The 15,222-nt window shown below is 45.9% G+C and overlaps 1 protein-coding gene across 1 annotated transcript; it reads right to left on the bottom strand.

The window, feature by feature from the left end:
* Window positions 1–304: 304 nt before the first annotated feature.
* Window positions 305–14,477, bottom strand: POGLUT1 (protein O-glucosyltransferase 1). Its single transcript, XM_069025175.1, has 11 exons — window positions 14,375–14,477; window positions 14,087–14,177; window positions 12,146–12,289; window positions 11,592–11,727; window positions 8,839–8,960; window positions 7,229–7,288; window positions 6,148–6,247; window positions 5,294–5,352; window positions 3,310–3,477; window positions 2,739–2,795; window positions 305–2,107 (listed from the first exon to the last, which is right to left on the bottom strand). The coding sequence occupies exons 1-11, from the start codon at window positions 14,451–14,453 to the stop codon at window positions 1,951–1,953; spliced, it is 1,173 nt and encodes a 390-aa protein (XP_068881276.1). The 5' UTR covers window positions 14,454–14,477; the 3' UTR covers window positions 305–1,950.
* Between the last annotated feature and the right edge of the window lie 745 nt (window positions 14,478–15,222).

Below are 15,222 nucleotides of genomic sequence, written 5' to 3'. Positions count from 1 at the left end.
TGCAGCCGTCGTGTATTAGAAGGCGTCATAAAACATCAAAGACCGCCGAAGCGCCCCCAGACTCATTTGTGAGGCCTTTCACCAAAGGACTGAAAGCTCCCCACCAGGGGAGGTGCCTGGGCGTTCCCATGGGACTTGGTGGCTCCCGGGAGTTTTCCCCCACTCCTGAGGACCATCACGTCGGCCAAGGGCTATGTAAGCTGCAACAATCAAGTCTCATCGCACGATCTATTGGGTAGAACAGCAGAGGCTCTGCAGACCTTTTCTTGCTCTTCTGATGAAGCAACAATGCACCCAGCAAAACTTCATTTTTGTTTGTTTTATTCCAAAAAAGCACTTCATTACAAATGGTTTAAAAATATCATACAGAGCTGTTCAGTTTCTTGGGAGTGCTGTCTCTCTGTTGACTCAAAATAGAAAACCAGAAAACCCTTTCCACTCTGGCACAGTTTCCCTGGGAAACCAGGCTCTATAAATGCCCCGTTCTGTTTCTTCTGCCGGGTGGGATAACCCCAGCACTGGTCCCAAAACCAACACACTGCCCCACTAAACATGTGTCCAGGCCTCTGTGAGGGCACACGTGCACTTAATGTTATTGTTCCATGCAATTTTCTTCTTCCCTGATGCACACTGACTGCAGACAGGCCTGAGAGCTGTTGCTATCATCCTCTTCCAGTATCATGTGCTGCTCCCTCAGCCTTGAGGCTCTCCTGGGAGGCTCCAGTGTCCCTCCTGCCACCCCACATTCTCCTGATCACCTGTCTGGGTGCCAGAGAAGATGCTGCTCCCTCCTGGCCTCTCACCTCGGGGGCCACAGAGCATTTCAGGAATTGCAGTCCTTCTGGGCTGAGAGGCTGTGGTGGGCATAAACACAAAAAGCACAAGCAGCCTGTGACCACCTCAAAATAGGTAATGTGAGCAGCAGCTGCTACTGTGTGACTGAAGACATTCCCTCAACCAGGATGAAGGAGATGAGAAAAGAAGTGGCACAGCTGTGGGGAAGAAAAATGAGTACTGAAGTGAGCAGATGTATTACCAGTCCCAAAAAAACCCCGAACTAAAAAAACCCAAAATAATCCTGGCAAGATTACAGAAGGGGATCAGAGCAGACTCTGCACTTTTGGAAAAAAGGAGTGCTGAATCTACCTCTGCCAACACTTTCTGTGGGTTCCTAAGGATCCCAGGATGTCTGGCCAGGCAGCTGGTGAGAGATAATTAACAGGGGCTCAGTTGTGCAGGGCTGTGCAGGCACCCAGCTCATCTGTTGGAGGATGAACCACCTCTGTCTCAGTTGCCAAGCACACCACTGATGATGGTCACATCACCACCACCTGCTGCTCCCCTGTGAGGTAGGTAGGGTAACTCTGCAAGGATCATTTATCCTTTCAATGCCATGTCAAAGCCTTACCATCAACCTCTAAAACCCAACATAAACATAAACTCTAAGCTATCCAAAAAGATTACCCCCAAATCCCAGTAACTGCTTCTGTCAGAGAACACCTAATACTCGAAGTGCTATCACCCAGCTGAGAAAACATTTGCCAAACAAAGGGGCATTTATCTGCCAGCTGAGTACAGCTCAGTCTGCGCACCTTGCCATGACTTTTGGTAAAAAGTCCAGTAAAATTAACAGCAAGGTTTCTTATTGACTGAATGGGATTTAGGATCATTCTGAGACAGGTAGTAACTAAGGTCTAAATGCTAACACCCCTCCTCTAGGCGTGACTGACCACTCCATTAAAGAGCCATAATCCAACATGCTACTTAACATTCTTGTGGTGACAGTAAAACCAGGCCCCACTGCCTGGAAGCAATGTCCAAGACAGTCTACTGCTGTTCTCTGTAGCTCTAGAGCACAAGATAAGTCTGAGAGAGCAAGAAATAAGTTAATACTGATCTTCAGATGTCCACAGGGATCAGTTTGAGCTGAAGAGAAAAACAGAGAAGTCTCTACAGTTCTGTTTTCAGCCGTTCAGAAGCGATCTCACTGTAGTTCTTCCTCCTTTTCACTTTGTAAGTCAAGGTTTGGGAATATTCAGACAGCAGGTGCTCCCAGTAGCAGGAGACGTCCTCCATCTCCAAGTGCTCAGTGATGAACTGACGTCCCCTAGAGACACACAAGGCACAGTCAGGACTGTTTTCCAGTTCCTACAAGAGTCATTAGTTTTGGTTTGGATGTGTTATCAACTTTCACTCTTCCTTGTTTCAAATGAGAAACAACACGCGCTGCTCTGTAGTGTCTATTTTAATTTTACAATTTTCATTCATGCTCACAGCTCTGACAGTTGCAGTGCTCGCGCTGTCCTCGAGATGGTATTTGCTCTCTGGGATAATAAATATCAGATTTCACTTATCAGATACAGCTAGAGCAGCACTGATGCATGCTGCTTCAGAAGCCAGCCCCTGCCAGCGTGGATAGATAATGTTCACAGTGCAGACCCAGCTCCCAGGAGCCAGCTCGCCTCATACTGAGACGAAAGCTCCCAACCTCTGCCAGCTTTCTGTGGGGCTCCTGACACGGGTCACATGTGAACCAAAGAGCTAAGCACAGAATCCTGTTCTCTGCTTCCCCCTGCTTGTTATGAGTGCTCCAGCCCTCCTGCTGTTATTGCAGAAGATCAGTTATACTGCACCCTACTAATACTAGGTTGTCTTTGCTGGGCAACTCCTTCAAAAGTAGTGTAAGAAAATGTTTTGGAAGAAGACTGCCTAATAGCCAGGAAGAACACACAGCTTACCTCTTTGAAATTTCTTGTGCTATGGCATCATTCTCCTTTACAAACTGCAAGAGCTCCCTAAAATGAAGACACAAAAAAAAAAAAGCTATGAAACAACTGGCTCAGTGGAGAACATCATCCCTTAGCTAAATTGTTGGGGAGGGTGAGGTTAAGAGTCTACAGCTGAGTGAAGGTGCTGCTCACCTCAGAGCACAGAAGAAACTTCTCTTCTTGATTGTTTCACATCAGTTCTGGACAACATGCAGAAATCTGGGCGCTAACACATTTTTGGCCCACTGATAAGTTCTTCTTCCCCCTTATCTCTGCTGCCCACTTGCAAATTTCAGTGTCTAGTGCCTGCTGATTTCTGAGAGTGACAGACCTACACACTCCAGTGAAACTGTACTCCCCAAGTAATATGAGCAAAAGATTCTTTGGGGGCAGTGATGAAGAGGAAAGACCATGACCTCCAAGAGTCTTCGTTTGATGCCTCAGAGAGGAGGCACTTCATGGCCTAACACAAACCGTCCCACCTTCCCAAAGGCTTTCCCATGGTATGGAATGCTCCATGGAGGGGCCTCAGGCCTCACACCTGACATCAGAGAGGTCTGACCGCACCGGGATGTAGTGGACCCAAGGCTTCAGCTGGGGGTAGAAGAACTCCAACCACTCTTCTCCGACATGAAAGACGAGTGAGCCACACAAGAAAAGGTGCTTCAGGCGGAAACTGGCTGCCACTCCCCGGAAATTAAACAGGTACCTTTAAAAGGATCAGCAAAGAGAGGGACCTCATTACACATTTTGTGTGAGGAAGTGTGCTGTGCTGGTCTCCAGGCAGCAGTGAACCTTCCCTGACAGGCAGCAGCTGGGGCCCTCCCTCACACTGAGCAGCACACCAGTCACTAAAACAGAGGAAACGCATTTATTTGAAGCTGCTCACGGGAAAGGTGAGCTGAAGTTACGGATGTGCTAGGTGAGTTTCTGCTGTCTGTCAAAACTCAGTGAGAAAATCAAGGTGTGAGGCTTTACCTGTGATAAAGGCACCTGCCTGTGACAAACTGAAGGAGGCCTGATGGACAACTGCCAACAAGGCATGGAAGGTCACAACATGGATCCCGTGACCCTATGGGATCACCCAGAGGCTGTCAAGCACAAGGAAATTTTCCCCAATTCTCTCTTGCCTTGCAGTGAAGCTTTTCTGTTCATTGTTGTGCTTTGCCACATCTATCTCAGGTTATTTTTTCCTCTAGGATTCTGCTTTAATCTGAATGTAATTGTTCCATATTAACTTGGGAATGCAACCCTAGGAGGTTAAATGGGCCGGCACACAACAGATGAACTTTGCAGATAACAAAGAATCCACAATTTTGTTTTCAGTATTTTCTGCCAAGTTAGTAAAGTGGGCTTGAATGTGGCAAGGGGGTATTTCTCTTAGCAAACTGTATCTCAGAGAGATGTTTGTTTGCTTACTTGTTTTCTTTTTCAAACCCACATTTCTCCTATTATATGGAAAGTTGTTTTTCCTACAGGTAAACCTCCCCAGTACGTATAACTGATCTTTGAAGTCAAACATTTTGGGCTGGGAGAAGAGAGTTCTTCCTTTAATAAAGCTATTTTGGGTGAGATGGAGCTTATATATTGTATATATTTTGGGCAAGATGGGAATTACAGCTAAACTTAGCTCAGCAGTAAATGACAAGGAGTAAATCTTAAATTACTTTGCATCCTTTGTATTACCTAGGAGCTCAAGGCAGGGACAAGGAGCTCATTGTATGAGGTACTCAACAAATACATGTAGAGATGTAACAAGAACATGGTCTGGAAGCAAGGAAATGCCTCTGTCCAATTCCAGACACAGCTCCCACCATCCACGACCCCAGCCAAGCCAGCCTGCTAGAACACCTACGCTGAAGGGAGCAGACAAAAGTTCATGTTGACCCTACCACCCTGGGCTACAACAAAAGTGTGTGAGGAGATCTCAGCCTACACCATATGATGGGCTGGGGAGCATCAGAGTTGGGCAGTGCATGAGTAACAGAAGGGAGAAATCTGGGCTACAGTCTAGTGAAATACAAAATGAGACAAGTCAATCACATTTGCACAAAAACACAGATTCAGCCAAATGACTGAGCTCTTATATCAGCAGATTCTGGCTGCCAGAATCACAACTAGCAGAAGAAAAAGCAAAACATCTGACACACAAGTGCATACACACTAAGAGTTTATATTGTACACAGAAACCTGTGAGAGTATTACACCAAAAAACCCTCACTAAAGAAGTTAAAGAACAAAAACCTTTGTAAATCAAAACCACATTCCCCCAAACAACATAAAAAGTGTGAATTAGTACTATGTCTGCTGAATCAGATTTCAGGTTCTCTCTTTTACTACATACACCCAGTGGCAGCACTTGTCATGCTAACCTCCCAAGTTTTCAACTTATATCTGCTCACAAGCTTTCATATCTACTTGGAGCTGGTTGTTGAATTAGACCTTAAAATAAAATGAGACCCTACACCATGCAAGGAAAGAATAACACACAGCCCTTGCACAGCTCTATTAATCAAAACTCTTACTTGTATTTGCAGTGATCAACCAGTGGAATTTCCTTTGCAGGAGGCTTTCCTAAGGTGTCCTTAAAACAAAGATAATTAAAAAAAAAAAAACACAACAACATAAGCTTCAAATTGTGATTTAATTTGTTTTCCTTCTTAGTTAGAAACAAAGGTGATGTGTCAAAACCTTCCATTCCCACTTCTGAGAAAACCTTCTCTGGTGGGCTGTTAGAAGGATTATAAAGAATTCCCAGCCCTTCAAACAAGAAAAAAAGCTCAGTAAATTACACACTGCCTGTAAGTGAATGCCAGCACAAACACATTAAATGATAATGTTTTGTTGGCAGCTACAGAGTGGAAAACAGCTTGGGACAATGGACTGTGTGAAGCCAAGTGCAACCAGATTAGCCAAGACTGTCTGGAGAGAGCTGGACTGTAGACTAAGCAAGAAACTAAAAAGTTATCAGCAACAGTTATCAGAAAGTTATCCACAATAGGATCAAGAAATAGAGAAAACAGAAAAAGGTTTAAAGACTGACAACACCACAGAGGCAGCTCAGAGATAGAAGGGGAAGGGTTGGCCAATTTTGTTGTTGTGGGAGAGGAGAAGATTGGCAGAGGTTCATTTTCTTATGTGTTCTGCTTTCCTTGAACAAAAAGCGTAGAAGGAAGAAGAGTGTTTGGCCTGCCAGGCTCTAGAGACTCCCTCCTTTCATCTGTCAGAGAGGTGCGGCCATCAAGGGAACTACAAACCTCCCCCACTCTAAAGGATCACCCACAACTCTTCAACAAGATATTTCTCACTCATCAAAGCCATCTTGCAATGCCACCCTTTCTGGCCTTCACACTCAGAAGACAGACAAACACCTACACACCTTTTCAGACTTCCAAGCCTGGTTTTTAGTGTACTCAGCATCAACAAGTTCTGGGTTTTCTCGGGACAGCAGGATGAGGGGATCTCTCTCAGGGCTTGTTCTGAAAAAGAAATGCTATCACTAATTGCCAATCCACATGACTCAACACAGCTAACAGACTACACAACTCAAGGCACTGCTTCTTTCTGAGGCTGACCTCCCTCTGTGCCCCCAAAACATTATGAAGTGTGTCCCACAGTGTATTTCTGTCCAAGGGTATATTAACAGAAGAGAATGAGTTATGGGTACCAAAATTATTTGACTTACTATATATTTAACAGTATTGTTTAAACAATTCCCTGGACAAATCCTGCTTCCTTCAGGCTTTATCCTGATGGGTGCCAAACACTTTAACTCTCTCCTTATTCACAGGGAGTTAAGAGATGCTCAGCATCTTCAGCAGTGATCCCTCTGACAGGACTTTAAAACAAGGTTATGACATCCCTGAGACACATTCCTCATCACTTCGGGAGCCTACCCGGTAAGCCGTCAAATCCTTCTCTACTGGGGAAAGGGAAGAAACGAAGTATGGGCTTTAACATTGTTTCAAACTGTCACTGGAGAGAGGCCAAAAAGAACCTTCTCTTATCCCCCACCACTCAGGCGACTTAAGGCCAGACCACTTTTCATTCAGTGTGGAGCATTTGCACAGCCCATAAAGCATTCACATTGTCAGGAAGCATGAACAGCAATATTAAATCTTTAAATTTGTATCAAGCCCCTGCGGTTCCCTTCACAGAACAAAACAAGCGGGTTCCTGAGGTGACAGTTTTAGTCATTAAGAAATAATGTGGCAAATCCATCACAACTTCTGTTTCCAATATTAGGTGATTATAGTAAACTAGTTGCAAATGGCAACTCTTATGGAGAATAACTAATGGTGCAATGCTGTACAACATGTCTCACTTTCCTTACTTTTGGAAAACACACTCTGAGTTACACTTAATTAGGGATTAGGTCTTAGAGACATGGAAATTTCTACATAAGAGAGCTGCCACAGCCTATGTTGGTAGAATCTTCTGTTGCAGGAAAATATGCTCACCTGGATCCTCGGAAATATCCTTTAGAGATTTTTTTCTTCCATGGCCATTTTTCTGCAGATCTGAAAATATTTTTTATACATGGCAATAAATGATTTAATATAACTATGAAACAGCACTCTCATCAGCTTTCACAGCATGATGTCTCTTTCCATTCTTCATTTTTGATGGAAATCATTTTCTTCATTATAGCAGAAAAAAACTCTCAGCCAAGTCCAAAGAAACAGGTTTTCCTGTGAATATTGTGTTTAAGGCAACACGATATAGGCTACTTTCCAGAACACCTGTGACTCAAAACAACGTATGACACACACAACCCCCCACCAAACCTTGAAGGGTATGAAAAGTTTACCTAAGATTTGAATCCACTGTTCGCACTGTGGCCTTATTTTGCTGTACTTCACTGAATATGGATAGTGAAAAACCACTAGAGAGTTTCTAATCAGTCATTTCCCACTACAAAACAAAACTACCAATCAAGAAACAAAAAACGCACCTAGTGTTTTGCACTTAAAACACAGGAGTTCATTGTTTTTCATAATCACTTTCATTTTAAACCTAATCAAGTCCTTCAAAATAGCTGTTCACCTGGGATTTTTTTCGATCAGTGCAGTCACCTGCCTCACCACCTCTCAGGGGAACTCTGCCATACTTTTCTACTGCACCTGGTGGAGCATGCAGGTCCTGACCCCCAAGCTGCTCTACCTGTGCAGGTCAAGCTTTGCATCTCCTTATAACCCAGTGACACAAGTGAAAACACAAGGATGAGTAACTGCTTTGGAGCTCGGTTACACTACAACACATTAAGCTTTAGCTATGAATAGTCATGTAGATCTTCAGGTTTTGAAAAGGGAAAGAGTCAGCCTGGCGTTCTGATGTCAAGTCAATTACATAGAAGTGGTTTTTGCTATTTTGTTTCTATGTTCACTCACTGTTGCACACTTGGTTTGTCACTCTCCATGGGAAGCAGCCCCTTACTCTGCTAATAAGTCAAAAGATCCTGCCAAAAGGAAGACTCCCAGCCAGAAACATCTTCTGTCTTAGCCCAGTAGTGACTCTTGATTCTTAGGAATAATTCCAGGTTTTCCTATTGCACAATGACACTCAAGTAAAAGCAGATCTAAAGAAGGCTTTCCTTTAGCCTTCCAGAAGCTTATACAAACATCCTGGATCATCCCTGCACTGAAAAAAACACAGCTCCTAGAGAAGTAGTTGAAAAGAAAGAAGAATATTTCTGTATGTCAGGGGAGATTTCTGCAGGCAGAAGATAACTGCTACTTTATTGACAAACCTGCTCTCCCCAAACCCGATAGTAATCTGGCCCTGACAGCATGAAGGATGTGCATAGTTTGTCCTCTGCATTCCTTACTAAAGGGTTGCAAACAGAGGAGCTAATTATAACTTCCAGTTACATCATCCAAGGTTTCCATGGAGAATTCCCATACAGCAGTTAGGCTGTAGGTAGTTAATGTGAGGCAGCAGGACAGATCACAGGCTGACAGACCTATGGTCCTAGACATCAACACTGGCCCAGTGCTGCCCAGAGCAAGATGGATCTTTGTCTTCCATGAAACCTCCCCCCACCCCACACATAACCATTTCCAAAACGTACCTTCTGAGGTCCTCTCTCATGAGGTCCCAGCGCCCTAAACCTGTTGGGTAAATTGGCCAAACAGCTGGTCCTCCTTCCCAAAATGTCCAGGCAGGATACATGATATCATTGTATTCAGATGTCTTGAGAAAAAGGAGAGTAATGCAAGAATGAGAGTAATATCTACTTTGGTGTACTGACTGAGCCCACCACTAACAAACATGCCTCCTGGGAGCTCTGCTGGCTTTCTCCATTACGCTTCCGTAAGAGGCCACAAGAGCTTTGCAGTTACCATTTGCTGGGGTTACAGAACCACAGAATCACAGAATTAGCAGGGTTGGAAGGGACCTCTGGAGGTCATCCAGTCCAACCCCCCTGCCAAGGCAGGGTCACCTAGAGCAGGTGACACAGAAACATGTCCAGGTGGGTTTGGAATGTCTCCAGAGAGGGAGACTCCACGACCTCCCTGGGCAGGGTTCACATGAAGACAGCTCGATACTGAAATGCTTCAATGATTTTTAAAAGGCCTTGTCTTGCTTTGTGATGACACAGGACTTTCATGTAGAAAATAGCAAAAGAAATCCATGATGCAGCTGATTAGTAAAGAGCAAAAGACCTGAGCTCAACTCACCTTTCTATAGGCTTGTGCCTATGTGTAGCTACAAATGTTTTCTTCTGACGATAAGAGGCATTATTACCTCCTCAGAGATAGAGGCACTTAGAGACACTTTGACATTAAGGTTTCCAACACCTCAGTTCACTCCAGCCTTCCTAGAGATCACTTAACAATTCACTGTAATAAATATCCAGGTCATGTAAGAATTCCAGTTCCTCACTCCTGTTTGGTTGCTTAAATCCCCACATATTATCAGAGGGAAGGCCAGCACTTAAGGAAGACTAAACCCTTCCATAAAACCAGACTATAGGCAACTTCCTTGCACTAGTAATAAACTTCCTACACAATTATCCATCTATCTGTCACCTGGAGATACTGCAGAGTCCAAGGCCACCAAAATAGTCAGGAGGTTAGTGCACGTGACTTATGAACAGGGGCTGAGGAATGGGTTTGTCCATGCATGGGAAGAAGAGGCTTAGGGGAATGTAAATGCCATCTCCTACTGCCTACTGGGAGAGTTCAGGTGGAGGCACACTCTTTTCTGAAGTGCAGAGCCAGACTGAGTGGCAATAGGCTTTGATTACAAGAAGAGAAATTCCAATTAGATAGTGGGAAATATGTTTTCATTCTGACAGAGGTCAAATTCTGTCTGTGGACACGCTGTCCTCGAGGATGCTCAGACCTGGGCAGGATGCAGCCCAGAGCTGGTCCTGCTCTGAGCAAGGTGCTGGACTGGGTGACCTTCTGAGGTCCTTCCAACTTGAGTGTCTGCTTCTTTATCTGCTCCTTCTCAGTCCTGCTACAAACAGGCACTGGTAACAAACCACGTCAGCTCCACCACTGCCCCACGGTCACCTTCTGAGATGCAGAACAGGACAATCATTCAATCCCTTATGCTTTCAGCCTTAGAAAGCCCATGGGACCAGAACCCCGAAGTTTTCCTGACACTGGCTGGTGAAATATGAGCTGTGCCTGCTCCACTGGGTTTCAATTAAGATAGGGTTGAGGTTACAGTTCAGATACTGGACAACAGGGAGTGTAGAGCTCCGTTTCTTGCGGGGTCTTGCAGGGCACCCAGGAGCAGAATGATGAATACAGATGCAAAGATTAAACTCCTGCAACCTGCTTTGGAAAATCTTGGGTTCTGCTGGCTAGAGTTAAGGTTGTGCAATGGTCAAGGGGAAAGACAGCTTGGCTTTACTACTGCATTGAGCAGCAAACATAGTTATTGGCTGCACTGAAAATCTAGAGAGAATTTTAGGATCTCCAGGGAGCAGGCAATAGTTATGGAACATATTATGGTTCAGATTGCATGAGCTGAAGACCTGGGTTCAGAGTAAGATGCTGCAAGTTAGCAGAAACAGCTGGGTTTGAACTGGCAAGACCAAATAGGGTTTTGCTTCTCTTTGCATCTTACTGTCTGCTGGACTTCAACCAAGGACAGGATCAGGGTTAGGCTGTGAAAGTGGAGGATTCGAGCAAAGCAAGATTAGCCAAAGCTTGAGGTGTTAGAACAATTTGCTGGAAAGGATGAGACACTATGCTACAGTCAGGTTTAAGAGTCTGAGAGGCAGGAAAACATGCAGGAGGGTTCTTGAGTCTGGGAACAGAGAAACAAAGAGAGATGGTCTCCATGCATGCATGTGCCTCTGCGTGTGTGTGCACATTTGCAGGTGGAAAATGGAATCCAAGGGAAAAGGGTTCACAGAAGATGACAATATTATAGAAAAGAAAGTCAGAAACACCCATCTGTGGTACCACAAAAACAGGACTAAAATATTCACATTAAATGAGATTACTGTATGACAACGGACATGACCAAAAATCCTTAATATTACTGATAAACTACGGCTACAATTTTACCAGAGGTATTGCAGCAAATGACAGCAAGGCTGGCACATATCCCATCCAGCTGTGCATCATTCCACTTCGGCAGAGGTACACTTTCTGACCTGGAAGAGGAGCTAATGAAGGGAAAAGCTGCTGTAGCTAATCGATCTGCAAGTCTGTCTGCCAGAAAACTGGAAGCTAAAGGAAACAAAGGGCAAAAAGGAGCAAGCAATTTTGATGCACAGAAAACTTTCCTCAAAAATATGTTCCCAAGAGAAAGAGGGACATGCACATCTTGGAAATGCTCAGCTTTTAAAGGTGTGTGTACCTTACTGAAGGAGAAGACTGGGATAATGGGTTTCATCCACTTGGGAACCTGGGGGTAGTCTCGCACATTGATCACCATTTCCATGTCAGGGAGGCGGTGGATGATCCCCAGAATGAAGTGCTCAACCCCACTGCATCTGTGGAGAAATGACACGTGCCAAAAGAGCTATAAGAAGGCATCAGAACCCTGCAGTCTCTTGCAGGCCTTTCTGTGCACAGAGGGAGAAGAGATGGTGAGCCTAAGCCATACCAGGATGCAAACTGGGAACAGCCTCCAAGCCCCACTGCAGTATGGACACCAATGAAGCAACACACCCTGTTAAACTGGCCTGATTTGAGCTTTCTCTGGGATCCCACAACCAACCGACCCTTTGTACACTGAAGTGCAACAGTGACACTTTCCTACTGATACATTTAAGCCTAATAGTTTACTTTCTAGGCCCCTGCTCTGATCCAGACCTCTGAAATACCGTTGGACTCAATGGATTCCAGCTTGGTAGCGTTGGAAGTACTCTTCTATCCCAGCTAGGGAGAGGAGATCTGCACAGCTCTTACCTTGCAGGGAACATGCAGTCCTGCTCACGGTACAGTTTGTTTTTAATTATTTGGTAGTGTGTCCCAAGCTTCCGGCTCACCACATCTGACATTGTCTCCTTGGAAATGCCACCTTGGAAAGGGGCCAGGTCCTGCTTCCAGACACTGAAACAAAACCATCAGCCATTATTATGTACCACAGGGAGGATACTGAGCATTAAATTATTGCAGTGTGCAGAGCAGGCTTCTAGCTAAACAAGCTCCATGTAGCTTCCAGGAGCTCTGCTGGGAGAATTTATGTCACTTGAAAGTTCCTCAGAGACTCATAGGTCCAACCTTCACACTTTTACCTACATGCTGTTTGCCTGAACACAAAGCCCAGCACAGGACAACTCCAGTTACTCTCCCACAAAAGTACCTGACATACCCTGGCATGTTTTGGTAAAAGCCTTCAGCTCACTTCAGCCTCGTGCTCTGGCCCTCCACGAATGATGGGGCACACCAGGACTAAGCTCCTCGTACAATGTCATGCTATGTAGACATCAAAAAAGAAGGTAACAGTCTAGTTGCATGAAATACCATCACACAGCAACACTGGGTGAGTGAAAGCTGGCCCAGGAGGACAGGCCTATACAGCACATGTCCTGTGACTTCTGCACATCACAATGAGCTCCAGGAACACAGTATGGAAACACAAACCTAATAAATTTAAGAACACACAGCAGGAGGATGCAATTTATATAAATTTAGTGTAAAGGTCCTCTGATCTAACTGCTTGGGAGCACGTAATAAACACTGTCAGATTGTAACAGTCAAGGAAACATCCTTTGCTTTTAGGTGGACATTGCATCAATGTTTCAGTTTAAGAAAACACTGTCAGGGTGATCCCACTGTGTGGGTGGTCAAACACTGGTACAGTTTGCCCAGAGGGGCTGTGGAGTTTCTTTGACATATTAATGTTGAGATATTCAAAACCTGACTGGACGCAGTCCTGGCAACCCTATTTGAGCAGAGGGGTTGGACTTGATGATTTCGAGAGGTCCCCTCCAACCTCCAGAATTCTGCTATTTCCTAATTGGGTAGAGAGCAGTAAAACTATGTCAGGAATTGCCATCGTGCGGATGATCTGACCACAACAGCATGAGCAGTCTGGCAGGGATGCAGACGGGATGAGCTTGAGAACAGGATGAGAGTGCAGCACCATGGCACATCCACAGCCATCCTAACTTCATGTTAGTACTGACTATCGTGTCCAGTGTATCATTGGAGGTTGTAACCACTTGGGAAGGTGTTTCGCCCAAAGGTGGGCAGGATCTGGTGGGGTGTATGTTTAAATATTAGCATATGTCTTTAGGCTGTATCTGGATTGGAATTTAGGAAAAAGACTGGAAGGCTCAGCTAAAAGAGACTTTCCCTCATCAGTATTTCAAGAGCAATGAAGATCAAAAGCTCCAGAGTGTACAAACAGTTGCTCAATATAACTAATCTGATTTTAAAAGCCAATATAGCACTCAAAACCAAAATGAGTGAGCACATCCGATAATTTTAAATAGGAGGCTTAAAGTTGGGCATCTGTGTTTCTGCATCCGAAATCTTAATCCTAAAAGCAGAAGAATATGGTAACTCCTAAATTCCTTTTCCTCCTTTAAACAAAAATACTGCTTAAAGGTATCAACCCCCACCCCTCAATCCTACTGAGTGAGAAGGCAGAAGTGGGTTGTTTAGCCAAATGTCACCAGCTATGTGTATGATTTATTGCGTGGTCATATTTGAAATGCCAACACACTGTATGTCCAGTTGCAAAGGGTAACAAGGCGTGTGACCAGCGGTGTCCCATAGCTGCAGATGTGACACTTTTGGGCCCAAATATTCCCTAGCTAATTCCCAATCCACCAGCGCTGCCGAAAGTATTCCCTCCTATGTCCGGAGACCGGCGCAGTCGAAAGGAAACCAGTCTCTCACCTTTGGTGGCAGCTGCAATTTTCCTTTACACACGGCTCATAGGCTTCCACAGCTTTCTTAATTTGGCCAGTTATCGCTTTCCACTTGGCATCTAAAACACACAGGAAGGAAAAGCCCAAAGATTCGATCCCTCCGCCAGCAGGACAAGCGGCGGGGGTGGCGAGGCGGGGAACGGGCAGCGGGTCGGGCGTGCCTTCCAGCCCGGGATCCGCCACGGGGTGGTGGGGGAGCCGCCCGCCCGGCCCCCCGGCCCCGCTCCGCGCTCCCGGCCGCCGTCCCGCCGCTCACCTGCCGCCAGGGCGGGCTCCGGCCGGCACAGGGCGGCCGCCACGGCCCACAGCGCCAGCGCCGCCCGCCCCGCGGCCATGGCCGCCCTGCCGCCCGGCCCAAGATGGCGGCGGCGCCCGCCCCGCGCGGCCGCGGGAGGTGTAGTTCCCGCCCGAGCGCTGAGGGGGCGGGCGGACATTGCCGTGCCGCAGCCCACCGCGACAGATGGGACCGTGCTGCACAAGCAGCCGCTACCCAGAGGAGCTCTGAGTGTGCACCTGAGACAGCCCCCCCGAGTATCCTCCTGGCTCCGCCCTCAGGAGTCCCGCCAGCCTCACGCAGGTCTGTGTGCCTGCCTGCTGGCCCTCGCTCCCTTCGGGCGTTTTTGAGGAGGAACTTCCCTGGACGCCTGGGTTCATCAAGCAGTTGGTCCAGCCTGTAAGCGACTCTGTCTCCTGTCCCGACCACTCGCTGTTGCCAAGGCCTGATTCAATTTGAACATCTAGGGTAAAGTCATAAATCTCCTCATTACGGTATAAAGGTTCAGACTGATTTGTATAAATTTCTCTGCAGCTTCAGGACTGTGGATTGCAAGGAATCATAGAATCATGGAATGGTTTGAGTTGAAAGGGGCTTTAAATATAATGTAGTTCCAACACCCCTGCCATGGGCAGGGACACTAGACTAGGTTGCTCAGAGTTCCATCCAACCTGGCCTTGAGCACTTCCAGTGATGCAGCATCCACAACTTTAGGCAACCTGTTCCAGTGCCTCATCACCCTCACAGTAAAGAATTTTTCACCTAATATCTAATCTAAACCCATGTTCTTTTGGTTTTAGTCCTTTCCTCCTTGTGCTGTCACCACATGC

Source organism: Aphelocoma coerulescens, chromosome 1, assembly GCF_041296385.1.
Source record: "Aphelocoma coerulescens isolate FSJ_1873_10779 chromosome 1, UR_Acoe_1.0, whole genome shotgun sequence".
Lineage (NCBI taxonomy): Eukaryota > Metazoa > Chordata > Aves > Passeriformes > Corvidae > Aphelocoma > Aphelocoma coerulescens.
Note: the sequence above shows the minus strand (reverse complement) of the source record. Positions and strands in the feature narration are given on the sequence as shown.